The 20,724-nt window shown below is 45.2% G+C and overlaps 1 protein-coding gene and 1 non-coding gene across 2 annotated transcripts in view; both read right to left on the reverse strand.

Moving 5' to 3' along the window:
• Positions 1-19,068, reverse strand: part of LOC122558202 (carboxylesterase 5A-like) — a 48,832-nt gene extending 29,764 nt beyond the window's left edge. The window contains exons 1-2 of the mRNA XM_043706527.1: positions 18,857-19,068; positions 2,008-2,212 (exon numbers count right to left, since the gene is read on the reverse strand). Coding sequence (XP_043562462.1) covers positions 2,008-2,212; positions 18,857-18,944 — 293 coding nt within the window. The 5' untranslated portion in view covers positions 18,945-19,068. The remainder of the gene's footprint in view (positions 1-2,007; positions 2,213-18,856) is intronic.
• Positions 5,242-5,367, reverse strand: LOC122558753. Its single transcript, XR_006314241.1, has one exon. It is a non-coding gene; the product is annotated as a U8 small nucleolar RNA (small nucleolar RNA).
• Positions 19,069-20,724: the final 1,656 nt, after the last annotated feature.

Genomic DNA, 20,724 nt, shown 5'->3' on the forward strand with positions numbered 1-20,724 from the left:
GGAATGCAAAGTACTGGGCTAATGGTAAGATTCTTGGTAGTGTAGATGAGCAGAGAGATCTCAGTGTCCAGGTACACAGATCCTTGAAAGTTGCCACCCAGGTTGACAGGGTTGTTAAGAAGGCATACAGTGTTTTAGCTTTTATTAATAGAGGGATCGAGTTCCAGAATCATGAGATTATGCTACAGCTGTACAAAACTCTGGTGCAGCTGCACTTGGAGTATTGTGTACAGTTCTGGTCACCCCATTATAAGAAGGATGTGAAAGCTTTGGAAAGGGTGCAGAGGAGATTTACTAGGATGTTGCCTGGTATAGAGGAGAGGTCTTACAAGGAAAGGCTGAGGGACTTGAGGCTGTTTTCATTGGAGAGAAGGAGGTTGAGAGGTGACTTAATATAAGATAATCAGAGGGTTAGATAGGGTGGCCAGGGAGAGCCTTTTTCCAAGAATAGTGACGGCGAGCACGAAGGGGCATAGCTATAAATTAAGGGGTGATAGATATAGGACAGATGTCAGAGATAGTTTCTTTACTCAGAGAGTAGTAAGGGTATGGAATGCTTTGCCTGCAACGGTAGTAGATTCGCCATCTTTTAGTACATTTAAGTCGTCATTGGACAAGCATATGGACGTACTTGGAATAGTGTAGGTTAGATGGGTTTCAGATTAGTATGTCAGGTCAGTGCAACATCGAGGGCCGAAGGGCCTGTACTGTGCTGTAATGTTCTATATTCTATGTTCAAACTAAACCAGTCCCACTTGCCTGCGCTTGGTCCATATCCCTCCAAACATTTCCTATTCATGTACTTCTCCAAACGTCTTTTAAACATTGTAATGCTACCCACATCCACCACTTCCTCTGGCAGTTCATTCCACACACCAATCACTATCTCTGTAAAAAAATGGCCCTCATGTCTGCTTTAAATTTTTCTCCTCTCATCTTAAAATATACCCCCTAGTCTTGAAATCCCCCACCCTAGGGGAAAAGCACCTATCATTTGCATTATCTATACCCCTCATTATTTTACAAACCTCTGTAATGTCACCCCTCAACCTCCTACACTCTTGTGAAAAAAGATGTCTCTCCAGCATCCAGCATCTCACAACCCTCAATTCCCAGCAGTATCTTGGTTACCAGATTAATAATATCCTTCCTCGAACAGGGTGATCAGACCACTCCAAGAGGATACTTGATAGGAGTTACCTCATTGCTCTGAATGACAGACAGACCAGACTGGATCAGGATTTCCATCCCTAAATCAACCCAGCTGTGTTTTTATAAAAACAGAAACTAGAAGCAGGATCAGGCCATTTGGCCCCTCAGGCCTGGTGTACCATTTAATCTGATGATGGTTGATCCTCTATCACAGTGTGACATTTCCCCCTTTTCCCCTCCCTCCTTGAAGCCTTTAATATCTGACAATTTATCATGCTCTCCCTTGATGAGGCCGGCATGGCCTTTTGAGGTGGAGGACTCCACAGACTCTGAGTGAAGAAATTATTCTTCATCTCCATCCGGAATGGCGTACCTCATATCCTGAGACTGTGCCCCCTGATTCTAGACTCTCCATCCAGTGAAAACACCCTCCCTGCGTGTAGTCTTTCCTGCCCTATTAGAATTTTATACATTTTAATCCGATCCCCTTCCGTCCTCTTAAACTCCAGTGAATACGGGCCCAGTCAAACCACTCTCTTCCCCAGCCTGCCATCCCTGGTATCAGCCGAGTGAACCTCCTCTGCACTCCCTCTTTTCGAATTACAACTTTTCTTAGGTCGGGAAGTGAAAGCTACACTGAATGATGCAGGCGTGGTCTGACTAAGACCCGGCCTCACTGAAGTACGACACACATCCTAAACCATGGAAGACACTATACAGACAGAGAGATTCTCCCTTTGCTCTTTGCCCCCTAAATGTTTCTCTTTCAAATGAAGAAATCAGTTCAGTGTGTGAAATGTTTGAGTGTGATGTAAGTTGGTGCTGTATGTTTGAAGAATGAGGGATGATTCCTACATTGGCGGGTGCTTTGTTACATTGCGGATTCCTGTCCATGGCTCTGGTTTCTTGGGAGGAGCAAACCTCAGGGCCCCCACAGGAGGTGCTGCGAATGGGATTCCGAGGTAGCCAAAGACTGCCCTGGGAATCCCTTCGACCTCCTGCTGTTCTCCCCGAATGAGGCCACCCTCGATTCTGACCACAGGCCGGAGGTGATCGGTTCCTGCAAGAAAGTAACCGTTAGCTGATGGTGAACTAGCTCGCAATTCAAAATCCTCTCGCACATCACACTCACGCTCCATGGCTCTCTCACACACCTTCACTCTCCCACTCTCTCCAGCCTTTCATCACAACAACAGCTTGCACTTGTGTGGTGCCTGCAACATGGCAAATGCTAAATGCTTTCAAAACATAAGTAAAATCCACACTTGTGTCGCTGTCCCTCAGGATTACGATGCAAGAAATCAGACTCCTGAAAAAGAATTCCAATTTGTGTAGCATGAGACAAGGGTACTGATTGGTTGGGCCATTGTTGCCATGCAGATGTAACAGTTGACTGTCAATCTTATCTCACAAACCAGTGGGTAGACCCTGATTAGTCAAAATGTTGCCAAGGGTACGCTGCAGTAATTGGCTGCTTCTATATTTTAGTGCTGGTCTGACTCCAGTACGTAGGCCATTTGCTCCAAAAGCTGGTGGATTATATCAAAGCCACATGCTGATGACCACTGGCAATGGGCAGTGTGCCAATCGTGCTCAGCCAGTTCATGTTCACAAGCCTCAGAACACCATATCCAACATTAGATATGATGGTACTGTTGGACAGTATTTATTAAATAAACCAGACTGTGCTGAAACACCAATTTATGATTATCAGTCAGGCTCACAGTGTTATGTATTTGCGTGTGTTAGATGCTACATGTATTGACACCCAAGGCCCTGTTTTAAACAGGAGAGAGGAATTTGTACAGACATAGAGACAGCCAATTGCTGAGGCATTCCCATGGCAACATCCTGAGCAATCAGAATCAACCCATCTGTTCTGGGAATTAAGATTGGCAGTTAACTGCTCCCACTGTATCTCCAGCCCAGCCTATCAGCACTCTCCTCTCATGCTGTCTAAACTGGTGTTCCTCTCTCAACTCTGTTTCCTGTGCGTGAGAGATGAGCAGTGTACAATGAAAAGCTGCAGTTTTGTGTTTTGGGTAGTTTCGGCAAAGTTTCAGCCCTGTATGACCAAGCGACTCTTTATAACAAAATATCCCAATGCTCTTCATGGGGTCATTTGCAAATGGGAATCTCACCAACCATATCATAATCAATTTCAATTCTGATCTTTTCTTTAAATGCACATATTAATACAAAGTATAGTAAGCTGCTCACTGAGGCTAAGGGTACGACAGAGATATGAAATAAATATTTTGCTTCTGTCTTTACCAAATTTGAAGATGTTGACAGTGGCTCAGTTGAAAATGTGGGTGTTGAGCAACTGAGCAGTGCAGGGATAGATAAAGAGGAGGTGTTAAAAAGCTGGCACACTCCAGGTAGAAAAGTCGCCAGGTCTGAATGGGATACGTCCAAGATTGCTGAGAGAAGGAAGGGAGCAAACTGTGGAGCTTGTTGACAGAACCTTTCCAGACTGCTCTGAAATCAGGATTAGTCCCGGTGAACTGGAGGATTGCAAATGTGACACCGTTGTTTAAGAAAGGGACAAAGGATAAACTCAGAAAACTACAGACCTGTCAGCTTAGCATCAATTGTGGGAAACTGATGGAGGCCATAATACAGGATAAGTTAAAATACACTTAGAGAAAAATGAGTTAATACTAAACAGTCAACATGGCTTTGTCAAGAGCAGGTCATGTCTGACAAATTTAATTGAGGTCTTTGACGAGGTGACACAGGCAGTGGATGAGGGTAGTGCTGGGGATGTTGTATATTTGGACTCTCAGAAAGCATTTAATACAGTGCCATATGGCAGCTTGGTTAGCAAATGAGAAATGTTTGGGATTGATGGGTCTTTGGCAGCATGGATTAGAAATTGGCTAAAAGATCGGAAACAGAGGGGAGGTATAGATGGGCATTTCTCAGATTGGAGAGGAGTTCAACGTAGTATTCCCCTGAGGTTGGTGTGGGGACCCTTGTTTGTTCTGATTTAAATAAATGATTTGGAGATGGGTACTGAAGGCAAAATCTCTAAATTTGCAGATGATATGATGCCAGGGAGAAGAGTGACTTATGAGAATGATGCTGAGCAATTTCAGAGACATTGATATGTTGGCCAAATGGACAGACACCTGGAAGATGAATTCCAATGCAGAGAAATGTGAGGAATGCATCTGGTAGAAGCAGCACCGAGACATTACAGGCCTCAATGGGATAACTCTGAGGGGAGTACAGGAGCAGAGGGACCTTGGGGCTCACTTACATGATTCTCTGAAGGTGACCAGGCAAGCTGAAACAGTTGTTAATAGGTTTTATAGGATCCTTGGGTTTATAATTGGAGGCTTAGAGTATAAAATCAAGGAAGTGATGCTGAACCTCTACCAGTCATTGGTCAGACCACATTTGGAGTAATGTGTTCAGTTCTGGGCACCTTATTTAAGGAAGTTTGTTAAGACCCTGGAGACAGTTCAAAGGGGATTTACCTGAATGATAACATAAATGAGGGATTTTAGATCCAAGGAAAGGAGAGAAAGATTGGGCTTATTCTCCTTGGAGCAGAGAAGATTATGAAGTGACCTCATTAAAGTGTTCAAAATGATGAAGAACTTTGACAAGGTAAAGAAGGATATTTTATTTGCATGAGTTGATATATCAGTAACTAGGGCTTAAATTTCAAGAGTGCAAACATGAGAGCTCAGAGTTAGGTGAGGAGAAGCTTCTTTACCCTGAGAGTTGTTAGGATTTCGAACATGTTGCCTGCGAGAGTGGGGGAGGCAGATTCTGTCGGAGGTTTCAAAAGAGAGCTGGATGGATATTTAAAAGTTTTTAATCAGAAGGCTATGGAGATGGGGCTGGAGAGTGGGACGAGCTGGGTAGTTCTTTCAGAAGCTGGCACTGAAATGATTGGTCAAATGGCCTCCTTCTGTCCTTCTAAAATACAATTTTTAAAGCTATGCTTTTTAAATTACTCCATCACAGGATGTGGACGTCACAGGCTGGCAGAATTTATTGCCTGTCCCTTTATTTAAATGTTCCATACTTCGAGCGACTCCACTCATACAACAATCTGAGATATCGTCAGTAAAAATCAGAATGGCACCTGAGGGGTTGTTGGCTCTGCAGGGATTGGAGCGAGGATTAATCATGGCTCATACTCTCCATCATCATTTTCTGCAACTTCATAAAGAGTAACAGGGTGTTCCTTACTGAAGGTAGGGGTGAGTTGCCTCCTTGACCCCCTGCAATCCATGTGCTGTGGGTTCACCCACAATGCCTTTAGTGAGTGCATTCCAGGATTCTGACCCAGTGACACTGAAGGAATGGCAACATATTTCCAAGTCATGATAGTGAGTGACTTGGAGGGGGAACTCGCAGGGGCTGGTGGAAGTAGCCATAGGTTTGGAAGGTGCTGTCTGAGGATCTTTGGTGAATTTCTGCAGTGTATCTTGTAGATAGTACCCACTGCTGTTACTGAGGCATTAGTGGTGGCAGGAGTGGATGTGGATAGGGTCACAACCAAGTGGGCTGTTTTGTTTTGGATTGTGTTGAGTTTCTCAAATACTGTTGGAGAAATGTGGAGAGTATTTAAATGGTGAGTCCAGTTCAATTTCTGGTCGATGATATCAGCATGTTGATAGTGAGGGAATCAGTGATAGTAATGCCATTGAATGTCAAGGGGGTAATGGTTAGATTCTCCTTTGGTGGGGAGGGAAACTGAGAGACGCTTGCAATGTGTAAACGTTATTTGTCAGTTATCAGGGCAAAGCAGTATGTTTTCTGAAGTGCAACAAGTTACGAAATAGACACACAACACTTCGGTATCTGAGGGGTTGCAATCATCAATGAACATCCCCACTTCTGACCTTGTGCTGAAGGGAAGTTATTGTAGTGTTGGGCTCAAAAATGATATCTTCAAACCTGACTATTAAGGGTTAATTGGACAAGACAATGAGCAATTGAAGCAAAGTGGAAAAATACATGGAAATAGACCTGGTGGAAAACAGCAGCTCCTTGTGGTGAAAGGTAACTGCATATCCTTGATTGTTTGTGGGAATCTAGTTTTTGATGGAGTTAACACGGAGCAGCTTGGAGATGTTTCCGACTTGTTTTCCACACAATTGAGTTGGCGAGTTTTGAGAAGATTTGTAGCTCAGGTTGAGGTTCTGGATGTAGGTTTGCTCACTGAGCTGGAAGGTTCATTTTCAGACGTTTCGTCACCACACTAGGTAACATCATCAGTGAGCCACGGATGAAGCACTGGTGGCATGGCCCGCTTTCTATTTGTGTTTAGGTTTTCTTGGGTTTGATGATGTCATTTCCAGTTCTGTTTCTCAGGGGGTGGTAAATGGGAACCAACTCAAACTCTATCAACAAACACATTGACTTGGATCCCATTTACCACCCCCTGAGAAACAGAACTGGAAATGACATCACCAAACCCAAGAAAACCTCAACATATAAATAGAAAGTGGGCCATCCCACCAGTGCTTCAGCAAGAGGCTCACTGAAGATGTTACCTAGTACGGTGATGAAATATCTGAAAATGAACCTTCCAGCTCAGTGAGCAAACCTACATCCAGAACACAGTGGAGTGTCTGGAAAAGGGACTGAGATGGAGAGATAGCATGTAATCAGAACAGAATTAATATCAGGGATCTCCCCACCAGACTGTGGTTTAAGGACCGGGGCTGTGGAAATTGAGATCGCACTCCAAAGGCCAGCCATGCCCAGTGGGCAGAGGCTGGTGAAACCCACCTGTGAGATGTGCCAGGAGTATTTAAATTAATAAGTTCACTTGTTAGGTTGCATCTATTTACATTAGAACAAACTCATAAATCTGCTTTATATCAAAGTGCACGTCTTCTTGTAATCATTTTGATCAGATTTTTTAGAACCCACCCATTAAGTACTATCAGCCTCACAATACAGTCACTGATGAAGCAGCTGAAGATGGTTGAGCCTGGGACGGTGCTCTGAGAAATTCTTGTGGGAGAGAAACATGAGCGGAACATGATTTGTAATTTAGTCTGTCTCTGCAAACTGTAGGAGTGGGGGTTGGGAACCGGACCATGTCATATCAACATACCAAGTCTCAGGTTGATACTTCTTGATTTAAATCTCTTTGAATCTGCAGGCTAACAGAATACTAGGAGCCAAGTGTGGATTGGGAGATAGACACTGTGCCCTGGATTCTGTTTGGGACCTTTGTTCTGAAACCACAGGAGTGAGCTGGTTTTGAAACAAGTGCAAACTTTGCAAATTGATTGGAGAGCAAGATAAGCACAGAGCGAGTTAGTCATTTACAGCAAAGGTCATCATTAATGCTGGACAGACAGAGTCAGAGATCTCCTTCCAATCGACATGGCTGCTGGGATAGGAATCACCTGGGTTGGCCAATGTTTGAAAGGGGCCGCTCTGGAAAGATCGTCTGTGTTATTTGAGGTGCCATTAAAGTTCCTTTGCATTGGAGAAAGAGAGATGCTTGTTGCTCTTTGACAGGTGTGGTAGACTGGAAGGGTTCAGAATGCTAAATGGGGATGTGCTGGCAGCACAGTGGTGTATACAGGCAGGAGGGAGTTGCCCTGGGAGACAACAACATTGACTCCAGACACCATAAAGGCTCATGGCTTCAGGTTAAACATGGCAAGGAATCCTCCTGCTGATTACCAAGTACTGCCTTTGCTGATGAATCAGTACTCCTCCATGTTGAATAATTCAATGATGTTACCATCACTGAATCCCCCACTGTCAACATCCTGGCGTTACTATTGATCAGAAACTCAACTGGACACACCACATAAACACAGTGGCTTCAAGAGCAGGTCAGAGGTTAAAAATACTGGGTGTGTAACTCACCTCCTGACTCCTTAAAGCCTGTCCACCATCTACAAGGCACAAGTCAGGAGTGTGATGGAATACTCCCCACTTGCCTGGATAGGGGCAGCTCCAACAACACTCAAGAAGCTTGACACCATCCAGGTCAAAGCAGCCCACATGATCGGCACCACAAATACTCACTCCCTCCAACACCGACGCTCAGTAGCAGCAGTGTGTACTATCTACAAGATGCACTGCAGTGTCTCTGGGTCAAAATCCTGTACTTCCCTCCCTAAGAGCATTGTGGGTCTACTCACAGCACATGGACTGCAGCGGTTCAAGAAGGCAGCTCACCCCCACTTTCTCAAGGGGCAACTATGGACGGGTAATAAATACTGGCCCAGTCAGCAACACCCACATCCCACAAAATGAGGGATACACTGAGGGTGGAAAGGGCACAAGATGTCCTCTGGGTGGGGGATTTCACTGTCCCAGCACCAAGCGTGGCTCAGCAGCAGCATTACTGATCGAACTGGCTGGGTCCTAAAGGCCATAGCTGCTAGACTGGGTTTGAGGCGAAGGAAGACTGGGTGAAGGAACCAAGAGGAAAATACATACTTGACCTTATCCTTACCAACCTGCTGGCTGCAGATACATCTGTCCTTGACAGTATCGATAAGAGTGACCACTGTACAATCCTTATGAAGACAAAGTCCCACCTTCATCTTCAGAATGCCCTCCATTGTGTTGTATGGCACTATCACCGTGCTAAATGGGACAGACTTCAAACAGATCTAGCAGATCAAGACTGGGTGTCCATGGGGCGCTGTGGGTCATCAACAGCAGCAGAATTGTACTCCAGCACAATCTGTAACCTCATGGCCTGGCATATCCCCCACTCAACCATTACCACCAACCCTGGTTCAATGGAGAGTGCAGGGGGAGTATGCCAGGAACAGCACCATGTTTATGTGAAAATGAATTTCCAGTTTGCGGGCTCCAGTTGCCTCCCTTTTACCACAGACAGGCAATCCTTTCACACGATCATCCTCCCCTCAGGGTAATCCTCAGGGTTCTCTGCTTCTTCCTGGAGAAAAGGCTTGAATCGTTCCCTTCCAGCACCACCCTCCTCCCACTGGCCAAGTCCGCACCTTCAACAACGTCTCCTTCAACTCCTCTCACTCTGTTTAGTTCAAAGATGGTGCTATGGGCACCCGCATGGGCCCCAGTTCTGTCTCTTCACAGGGAACGAGAAACATTGCTTGTTCCAGTCCTATTCCAGGACCCTTCCCACAACTCTTTCTCCAGCACAGCGATGAAGTAATTGGTGCTGCTTCCCTCTCTCATCCAGAATTAGAAATGTTTGTCAATTTTGCTTTCAATTTCCACTCTGCTCTCACCTTCGCCAGGTCTATCTCTAACTCCTCCCTTCCTTCCTCAACATTACTGTTTCCCTTTCTAGGGATAAACTAGTCACTGATATCCACTACAAACCCACTGACTCCCACAGCTACCTGGGCTATACGTCCTCACACTTCTTCCTCGCCTGAGGATTTCTCAACACCATTGTCAACAGGGCCCTCTGCTGTGTCTGACCATCTCCTGCACTTCCACCCTCACCCCCTCCCACAACAGTGATAGGGTCCCCCTTGTTCTTACCTACCATCTCACCAGTATCCACATCCAGAAGACCACTAGCCGCCGTTTCTGCCACCTCCAGCTGAATGCCACACATTTTCCCCTCTTCTCTCCTGTCAGACTTGCGCATGGACCATTCCTTCCAGGACACCTTGGCCCAGTCCTCCTTTACTTCCATCACTTTCCCCTGCATCCGTCAAAGGTGTAACGTGTGCCCATTTCCCTCCTCCCTCCTCAGTATCCAAGGGCCCAGGTCAAGCAGTGCTTTACCTGCTCACAATGTGGTTTCCTCTACACTGGGGAAACAAAGTGTAGACTGCTTCACAGAGCATCCACATTCTGCCCACAAAAAAGACCCTGAGCTTCCAGTTGCCTGCCACTTTAACACCCCACCCTGTTCTGTGGGCAACATCTCTGTCTCAGGTTTGCTGCTGTGCTCCAGTGAAGCTCAGCACAGGCTGGAAGAACAACACCTCGTTTACCATTTGGGAACTCTGCAGCTTTCTGCAATTTCCAGGCTTGAGGCACCATGCCCCATGTCCTTACCCCAACCCCCACCCACCAGGCCTTGTTACCACATGGTCTGCTAATACATACAGCCCACTGTTAGTCCCCACTAGCAGCCATTCGTTCTCCCAGGCTGATCATTGTCCACTGCTTCATCTGTTCAGCTGTTCTTCTCTCTCTTTAGGGCCTCTCTCCAGCTATCATTTACTCCTTAACTCCCCCCCTATCTCCTGCACAAAAAAAAACTTTTTCTCAGCTACCATCAGTCCTGAGGAAGGGTCACTGGACCCAAAACGTTAACTCTGATTTCTCTCCACAGATGCTGCCAGACCTGCTGAGCTTTTCCAGTAATTTCCGTTTCTGTGTCTGATTTCCAGCATTCGCAGTTCTTTTCGGTTTTATACCTGAAGATGAGGTGTCAACCTGGTGAAGCTACCAAACAGGACTACTTGTGTACCAAACCCCATAAACAGCAAGTGATAGACAGAGCAAAGTCATTCCACAACCAACGGATCAGATCTAAGCGCTGCAGTCCTTCCACATCTGGTCATGAATGGTGATGGACAATTAACCTACTCACTGGAGGAGGAGGCTCCACAAATATCCCCATCCTCAAAGATGGAGGAGCCCAGCATAGCAGTGCAAAGGAGAAGGCTGATGTATTCGCAGTAATCATCAACCAGGAGTGCGCGTGGATGATCCATCCTGGGCTCCTCCAGTGGTCCCCTGCATCACAGATGCCAGTCTTCAACCAATTTGATTCACTCCATGTGATGCCAAAAACCGGCTGGAGACAGTGGATACCTCAAAGGTGGTGGGCCCTGACAATATTCTGGCAATAATACTGAAGACTTGTGCTCCCGAACTTTCCGCTCCCCTAACCAAGCTGTTGCAGTACAGTTACAACACTGGTATCCAGCTGACAATGTGGAAAATCAAAGTCAATGAGTGTGGCACTGGAAAAGCACAGACGGTCAGGCAGCATTCAAGGAGCAGGAGACTAGACATTTTGAGCAGAAGCTCTTCATCAGGAGACCTTCTGAAGAACAGCTTATGCTTGAAACATCAATTCTCCTGCTCCTCGGATGCTGCCTGACCGTCTGTGCTTTTCCAGTGCCACACTCATTGATTTTGATTTTCCACATTGTCAGCTGGATACCAGTGTTGTAACTGTACTGCAACAGCTTGGTTAGGGGAGCGGAAAGTTCGGGAGCATAAGTCTTCAGTATTATTGCCAGAATATTGTCAGGGCTTTACTAGAATATTGTCACTTTACTAATGATGGAGAGTAGACTGATGGGGTGGTAATTGGCTGTGTTAGATTTGTCCTGCTTTTTGTGTATGGGACATACCTAGGCAATTTTCCACATTAGGAGAAAGTGAGGGCTGCAGATGCTGGAGATCAGAGTCGAAGAGTGTGGTGCTGGAAAAGCACAGACGGTCAGGCAGCATCCGAGGAGCAGGAGAATTGATGTTTCAAGCATAAGCTGTTCTTCAGAAGGTCTCCTGACGAAGAGCTTCTGCTCAAAATGTCTAGTTTCCTGCTCCTTGAATGCTACCTGACCTGCTGTGCTTTTCCAGCACCACACTCTTCGACTCTGATCTCCAGCATCTGCAGCCCTCACTTTCTCCTAATGTGGAAAATTGCCTAGGTATGTCCCATACACAAAAAGCAGGACAAATCTAACACAGCCAATTACCACCCCATCAGTCTACTCTCCATCATTAGTAAAGTGATGGAAGCAGCTATCAAGCAGCACCTGCTCAGCAATAACCTGCTCAGTGATACACAGGATCACTCAGCTCCTGACCTCATTACAACCTTAGTTCAAACATGGACAAAGGAGCTGAATTCCAGAGGGGAGGGGAGAGGGACAGCCCTTGACATCAAGGCTGCATTCAACTGTGTGTGGCATCAGGGAACCCTCAGAAAACTAGAATCCATGGGAATCAGGGGACAAGCTCTCCGCTGGTTGGAGTCATACCTGACACATAGGAAGATGGCTGTGGTTGTTGGAGGTCAGTCATCTCAGCTCCAGGACATCTCTCAGGAGTTCCTCAGGGTAGTGCCCTAGACCCAACCATCTTCAGCAACTTCATCAATGACTTTCCCTCTATCAGTTGTGGGGATGTTCACCAATGATTGCACAATGTTCAGGGCCATTCGTGACTCCTCAGATACTGAAGCAGTCCCCCTGTCCAAATGTGCATCTACCTTGTTATAGACTAAGCCAGACCACTCAAAACATTCTTAAGCAGACAGCCCAGACCATAATTTTGGAATTGGTTTCCTTAAGTGTGCAGTGAAAATTACCCGGAGTGAGGTAGCTAGGTTGACTACAAGGTTTTAAAACAAACAAAAATTTACTCACAAAATTACACAATGATACACAAAGAGCAGGATAAAGAACCCAGACAGAACTCAGACTATCCAAACTAGACTTAATTATGCTGTTCTGAACATACACACAACTGTCCCAATGAGCAAACCTCTTAACAACAGTAAAAAATGAAACAAATGCTTACAGGTTGAAGTTAGAACGGCAGAAGGAGAGAGTCTATCAGCCTGCTTCCACACAGCCCACTGCTGAAACTCCTTAACTAGTTCTGGACTGAACTGCTCAGCTTTCAGAATTGACCCCTCTCCTTCTATTATACAGGTCACATTTAAAACATGACCACTTTGGCCTGAAGTCTCATCTGTTTACATATAATCAAAAGGCCTCTCAAAATCCTTTCCATCTCTGCACCAAACCAGACTGATCGGAGCCCGGCCTGGTTTATTGCCCCTCTGAAAAAAATCAAGGACAGAGTCTCCTTGAGCCAAGGACAGCTTTTAGAAAAAAAAGATCTAGCTGTGCGACACTTCTCAAAATCCTTTTTTATCCCTGTACCAAACTAGTCTGATCAGAGCCCGACCTGTTTACGGCCCTTCTGAAGAAAACCAAGGACGCAGTATCCTTGAGAAAAGGACCAGCTTTGTGACAACCTACAGCAGGAGCAAGGCAGCCAGTGATGTCCATGGCCCATGAATGAATTTAAATAGTTTCAAATGTGAAACAATTCAGACATTATAAACACAAATGTATGTCCCACAAACTGTGGAGTTCCCAAGTTGCAACTCTCTTTTTGAAAATGCTGCTTGAACTCTTCTGATCTGTTGTCCAAATATCTCCTTTTGTAATCTGATGTTCAGTTTTTGTTTCTTGTTCACATGAAGCAGCTTACAATGGTTTACTATGTTAAAGCTGCTATGACAGTGCAAATTGTTGTTCAATTGCTCCCTCCATCAAGTTGCCTTTTCAAGGAAGATAATACCCACCCTCTGTCTCATTCCACTGACACCGTTCAGGAGACGTTAGGAAGCACTTTTTTACACAAAGAATGGGAGAGGTTTGGAACTCTCTTCCACAAATTGCAGTGGATACTGAATCAGATCATTTTAATCTCAGACAAATTATCTTTTGTTAAGCAAAGGTATTTAGGGATATGAGCCAATGGCAGGTATATGGAGTTGGGACATGATCTCACAATGCTGGAACAGGCTCAAGGGGCTGAACGGCCTCCTTCTCTTCCTATCATTCACTCAACCCTCTCTGTGCAGTTGAACCTTTCACATATCTCTCCTCCCATTTTGTACCTGAACTGTACCCTACCCCAAGACTTTGTCTCCAAGCATTCCTGCTCAACAATCACCAGCAAACTGTCCTGGTGCATCCATGTTCTTGCTCTAGACAAGAAAGCACAGCAATGCCTCTACTTCCTCAGTAGGCTAAAGGAATTCAGCATGTCCATAAGGACTTTTACTACATGTTATAACTGCACCATAGAAAGCATCCCATCTGGATGCTTCACAGTGCAGTTCGTCAACTGCTTTTCCCAAAACCATAAGAAATGGCAGAGAGGTGTGAACACAGCCCAGTCCATCAGACAAACCAACCTTCTTCCCCACTGTTTTCAGACTTATGAATGGACCTCTCATATTAGAGTAGATCTTTTACTGCAGCTTCTCTGTAGCTGTAACACTCTGTATTCAGTTCTATTATCTTCATGTACTTATGTGAGGTATGATTTGCCTGGATAGTAGCAAGAATAATACTTTTCACTGAACATCTCTATGACTCTATCTTGATACGTGACAATAGTAAATCAAATCAAATCAATGCAGGTATCTTCAATCAGAAACACGTCAGGCACAGGTGAGGGACTTAAATCTTATCTTCTGGTCCATGGGGTAACAGTACCACTGTTCCAGAAGGTGCTTTAGAGGTTCAAACTCAAGATCTTGTTTTGGAGACGAGGTGTAGAGTAATGGCAGCGCAGGCAGTGGAATGTTCCTCCTGCAGGATGTTCGAGGTAGGGGTGACCACCGCTACGCCTGCCAACTTCATCTGCAGGAAATGCAGTCAGATCCTGCTCCTCACAGAACGAGTTAGGGAACTGGAACTGGAGTTGGATGAACTGAGGATTATTCGAGAGGCTGAGAGGGTGATAGATAGAAGCTACAGGGACATAGCTACGCCAGAGAACAGAGGTAGCTGGGTAACAGTTAGAGGTGGGAAGGGGAGGAAGCAGGCAGTGCAGGGTTCCCCTGTGGTCGTTCCCCTAAACAATAACTATACCGCTTTGGATACTGTTGGGGGGGACGGCCTAGCAGGGGTAAGCTGCAGTGATAGGGTCTCTGGCACGAGGTCCGGCTCTGAGACTCAGAAGGGAAAGGGGGAGAGGAGGAGACCGCTAGTTATAGGAGACTCTCTAGTTAGAGGGACGGACAGGCGGTTCTGTGGACATGGGCGAGACTCTCGGATGGTTTGTTGCCTCCAGGGTGCCAGGGTCCGAGACGTCTCGGACCGTGTCTTCAGAATCCTTAAGGGGGAGAGTGTGCAGCCAGAAGTCGTGGTGCACGTTGGCACCAATGACAGGAAAATCAATATTGCGGACATAAACCCTTCATCAGGAATGATTTCAGTTCCGTAGGCAGTCACTGAGGAAGGGAATGTGGCTGTGGTAGCGAGTGTGCTTCAGGATGTGGCTGAAGAGCTTCAGTGCAGAGGAAATGACCTGGGGGGTGCAGTGAGGGAGAAACTCACTGGAATCCTTGTAGAGAGAGGAGGAGAATGTCTTCAAGGTAAGCATCGTTGGAAGACGCTTCGCAGTAGGGTTAAAATCAACTAGGAGAAAGTGAGGACTGTAGATGTTGGAGATCAAAGTCAAGATTGTGGTCTGGAAAAGAATAGCAGGTCAGGCAGAAGAATCAATGTTTCGGGCATAAGCCCTTCCTCAAGAATGAGCAGGAGAAACGATGTTTCGGGCATAAGTCCTTCATCAGGAATGAAGTAGGAAAATTGACGTTTCAGGCATAAACCCTTCATCAGGATGAAGGGCTTATGCCTGAAACATCGATTCTCCTCTCCTTGGATGCTGCCTGACATGCTGTCCTTTTCCAGCACCACATTCTCGACTCTGACCTCTAAGCATCTGCAATCCTCACTTCCTCCTAATAGATCTGGGTACTTGTCCTCCTTGATGCCTTTTAGAATACCCAACACTTCCTCCCTCCCTATGCCAACTTGACCTACAGCAATTAAATAGCTATCCCTAGCCTCAACATTCGTCATGTCCCTCTCCTCGGTCAATACTGACACAAAGTACTAATTGAGAATCTCACCCACTTTCTCTGACTCCACACATAACTTCCCTCCTTTGTCCTTTAGTGGGCTAACCCTTTCTCTAGTTACCCTCTTGCTCCTTACATACAATAAAAAGCTTTGGGATTTTCCTTAAACCTATTTGCTAAAGCTATTTCATGAACTCTTTTAGCCCTCTAAATTCCTCAGATTGGTCCTACTTTCTCAATATTCTTCCAAAGCTTCGTCTGTTTTCAGTCGCCTAGACCCTGCATATGCTTTCTTTTTCCTCTTATCTAGTCTCATCATTTCACCTGTCATCCATGGTTCCCTAATCTTGCCATTTTTATCCCTCATTTTCACAGCTACCTATATATCCTGCACTCTAATCAACTTTTCTTTAAAAGCCTCCCACATATCAAATGTGGATTTATCTTCAAACAGTTGCTCTCAAGCTTCTATCAAGTTAGAAAGTACACACGCTTACACCATAAAATGCCATTTGGCCTATCAGTTCCGTGCCAACCCATTTGACACATTTATCCACCTTAACCTTAACTCCACCTTAACATCTCCTCTCTGCCCTTCAACATTGTGACCATACTATTCTTTCCTTCAAATATTTCTCCAATTCTTTTTAATCTATTTCTCCACCTCTTCAGGCAATGCATTCCAGATCATAATAATTCATATAATTCATAATAAGAAGACCCATCCTCTCATCTCAGTTCTTTTGCCAATTACCTTAAATTACTCCCCTCCATTACTGATCCTTCTGACAGTAAAAATAATTTATTCTTAGTTACCCTATAAAAATCATTCAGAATTTTGCAGTGATAATGACAATGAAACTGTCAGCAAATTTGCACATGCACAGGAGAACAAGAAAATCTAAAAGTTGCTGCTAGTGATTCTACAATCTATGAGAGTCTGCAGATTTAGATTGCAATCTCTAAGTCCATGCCTAATCTTGTAAAAACTCTTGTCGAATGGGTTAATAATATTTACCAATCACCCTTCAGTGGCCTTTTAATATCTGTGCAATGTCAAATTTTTTAATTCTGATGAAAAAATATATACTTCTGAAACATTGTTTTGATTTTAAAGATAAGTTTATAGTTTAGCTTGCATCTTAATCCAATCATAATATACATTATCAATTACCCTGAGGTAAAATAAATGAAAGGTGATGGATTCTGTAGTGTAATGGTTAGTATTTTCACCTGACACATGAAAGGTCTGCAATTCAAAACTGGGCAGAAACAGCAAGCTGCCTAAAGGGCCATCTTGTGGCACAGTGGTAGTGCTCCTACGCAGGAGATCAAGGTTCAAATCCCACTTATTCCAGAGGTGTGCGGCAACATCTCTGAACAGGTTGATTAAAAAAGTATGTTAAATTTTGTGGGAGATTTGTTAGATCTAAAGCAGCTTTTTTGTCACATATTAAAAGCCTGGAAATCATTTTGAATTTCATATTAGTGTCTGATTGTTAAGCTCGTAGTTTCCCAGGCTCAGTGAGGTGGTTTGCCTTGCAGCTGTACTATTGCCTGATAAATAAATTATTTTCCAGCCTGGGAACCTATTATATACTAACTCTTGCTTATCAGCTACTAATCAAGACTGTCCAGATACTACGTGACTGAAGCTAGTGACTGGGCAAAGTGCCTAGCCTACTCATTATATTGCAATTAACAGTTTGCTAATTGTTAAAGATTGTAACCTATATAATCATGCAACTCTCTGCATCTCATCGGAGTGACTTGTGACCATTAGGTCGACTTGAATCTTCCCGTGAGCTCACGAATAAACAGTCAATAACTCAAGGTTTGTATGGCACAATTTATTTTCCCTAAATTGGACGACTACGAATGAGTCACCCACTGCATAATTTCAACCCATCCCCAACAGTTATTTTCTAGTCTTTGAGGCTGCCTCACTGTATACTGTTTACTATGCGTTCTGATATCTCTGTGGCAAGACCCCTTGAGATCTTCTTGTCTTGTCAGATGATACGAAGATAGGTGGAGTTGTGGACAGTGAGGAGGGCTGTTGTTGGCTGCAGAGGGACTTAGATATGATGCAGAGCTGGGCTGAGGAGTGGCAGATGGGGTTCAACCCTGCCAAGTGTGAGGTTGTCCATTTTGGAAGAACAAATAAGAATGCGGAATACAGGGTTAATGGTAGGGTTCTTAGTCAGGTGGAGGAACAGAGGGATCTTGGGGTCTATGTACATAGATCTTTGAAGGTTGCCACTCAGGTGGATAGAGTTTGTAAGAAGGCCTATGGAGTATTATCGTTCATTAGCAGAGGGATTGAATTCAAGAGTCGTGAAGTGATGTTGCAGCTGTACAGGACTTTGGTTAGGCCACAGTTGGAGTACTGTGTGCAGTTCTGGTCGCCTCACTTTAGGAAAGATGTGGAAGCTTTGGAGAGGGTGCAGAGGAGATTTACCAGGATGTTGCCTGGAATGGAGAGGAAGTCGTACGAGGATAGGTTGAGAGTTCTCGGCCTTTTCTCGTTGGAACGGCGAAGGATGAGGGGTGACTTGATAGAGGTTTTTAAGATGATCAGAGGAATAGATAGAGTAGACAGTCAGAAACTTTTTCCCCGGGTACAACAGAGTGTTACAAGGGGACATAAATTTAAGGTGAAGGGTGGAAGGTATAGGGGAGATGTCAGGGGTAGGTTCTTTACCCAGAGAGTGGTGGGGACATGGAATGCGCTGCCTGTGGGAGTGGTAGAGTCAGAATCTTTGGTGACCTTTAAGCGGCAATTGGATAGGTACATGGATGGATGCTTAAGCTAGGACAAATGTTCGGCACAACATCGTGGGCCGAAGGGCCTGTTCTGTGCTGTATTGTTCTATGTTCTATGTTCTATCTCCTGCTTACAAAACACACCAAAACCACTGCCTTAGTTGGCAGTGCAACATCAGAAGTTCTGAATCCCCTCACCCACATCCAGCAGGCAACGAGCCCTTAGACTGGCACCTACCAACTTGTATTTACCATATAACTCTTGGACAGAAAGCCAAGCAGAGACAGCGTGGGATGTGACAGGTCACGGAAAGTCTGACAGACATGGAAATTCTTGCAATGTGTTCTTGCTCTCACCTTTCCAACACTTGACTGTGACTGAGGACTTCTTCCACAAAGTAGCCAAGCATACAGTGAGCAGGACAAAGAACCAGCGCCAGGCCATTTCTCCGTTCAGTGTGTGATACAGGAATGTCGCTCAGGGCCCAGCACAGACTCCTGGAGATCCACGTTCACTATGAACAAACTGACTGGATCTGCTCGCTGTTTAATGAATGACCAATATGATCACTGACCCGAGGCCTGAATGATTTCAAACAATGGCCTCTTCACCAGACACACTCCCACAGCAGGAATGTTGTTTCTGTCACTGACTTCTCAAAAACTTAACTCTTACACTGCCTGAAGCAGCAGCAAGACACAGAATAAAGCTTTCAACACTGTCCCCATCAAACACTCCCAGGACAGAGACAGCACAGGGTAGATACACAGTAAAACTTCCTCGACACTGTCCCCTATCAAACACTCCCAGGACAGAGACAGCACGATGTTAGATACAGAGTAAAGCTCTTTCTACCTTCAACAAATGAATATGGTCTTTTGACTAAATTTACTATTTAATCTCCCACTCCCATAGTCCACTTGTCTGATGGCATTATGATCTCTATCCCATTGCAAAGATAATGAAACAAAGTTTGAGGAATATTCCACCAGCTCATTAGCCAGGGGGCCATCGCGACCTTCAGTGGGACCTCCATTCCTGCCCAAACCAGGGTGGTTGGTTAGGGTGGGGCTGTATTCATTGCTTGATGGGAGTTACATTCCAGTTTCTTGTCCTTGTGCTTTGGAATGGACTTATATCAGGGAACCTTTGAGATTACCCCTTCCCCATTGCACAATCCAACCCACAGAGCGATGCATTTGTCTATCGGCACACATCAACAGTTCTCAACAACGGAACACGTCAGGAAGGGGTCCCATCTTTGAAATAACTCCCCAGAGGCTGGTATCCCATCACCAAGTCCCCCTTTATTTACCCATGGAGAGTGTCTGATGCAGACCCAGCTCCCTCAGAGCCAGCTCTCAGAGTGAACAGAACTTCTGACCCTCCTGTTTATTTTTTACACACTTGTTTCTTTTTGACACCAGTAATTTGTCTCTCTCAGTCTTGAATACACTCAGTGGGAGGGCATTCACAACTCCCTGAGTAGATAATCCCAATGATCCATAAGTTTCTGGACTATGTAATTCCAAAGATTCATGAAATAACTCCCCAGAGGTGGGTATCCTGTCGGCAAGTCCCCCTTTATTTACACATGAAGAGTCTTTGACACAGACCCAGCTCCCGCAGTCAGCTCTCAGAGTGAGCAGAACCTCTGACCCTCCTGTTTACATCTGTCAGCCAGGGCTCCCTTATTGGATGAGGTAAAAACCCAATTAGGGAACTCATATGAGGGCCACCTGACTAACCCCCTTGTTAGGAGAAAGTTAGGAGTGCAGATGCTGGAGATCAGAGTCGAGGGTGTGTGGTGTTGGAAAAGCACAGTAGGTCAGGCAGCATCCGAAGAGCAGGAGAGTCAACGTTTCGGGCATAAGCCCTTCATCAGGACTAACCCTCTTGTTACAATCACTACAGCTTTTGAACTCAAGGTTACACAAGCCAAGTTGGACTGCCCTGGTGTCATAATTTAACCCTTTGAAATCCATTAGACACAATGAGCAGGAGAATGGACATTTCTGGCATGAGCCCTTCTTCAGGAATGAGGAAAGTGCGCCCAGCAGGCTAAGATAAAAGGTAGGGAGGAGGGACTTGGGGGAGGGGCGTTGGAAATGCGATAGGTGGAAGGAGGTTAAGATGAGGGTGATAAGCTGGAGTGGGGGTGGGGGCGGAGAGGTCAGGAAGAAGATTGCAGGTTAGGAAGGTGGTGCTGTGGGTGATCCTTTCA

This window comes from Chiloscyllium plagiosum, chromosome 17 (genome assembly GCF_004010195.1).
Source record: "Chiloscyllium plagiosum isolate BGI_BamShark_2017 chromosome 17, ASM401019v2, whole genome shotgun sequence".
Classification (NCBI taxonomy): Eukaryota; Metazoa; Chordata; class Chondrichthyes; order Orectolobiformes; family Hemiscylliidae; genus Chiloscyllium; species Chiloscyllium plagiosum.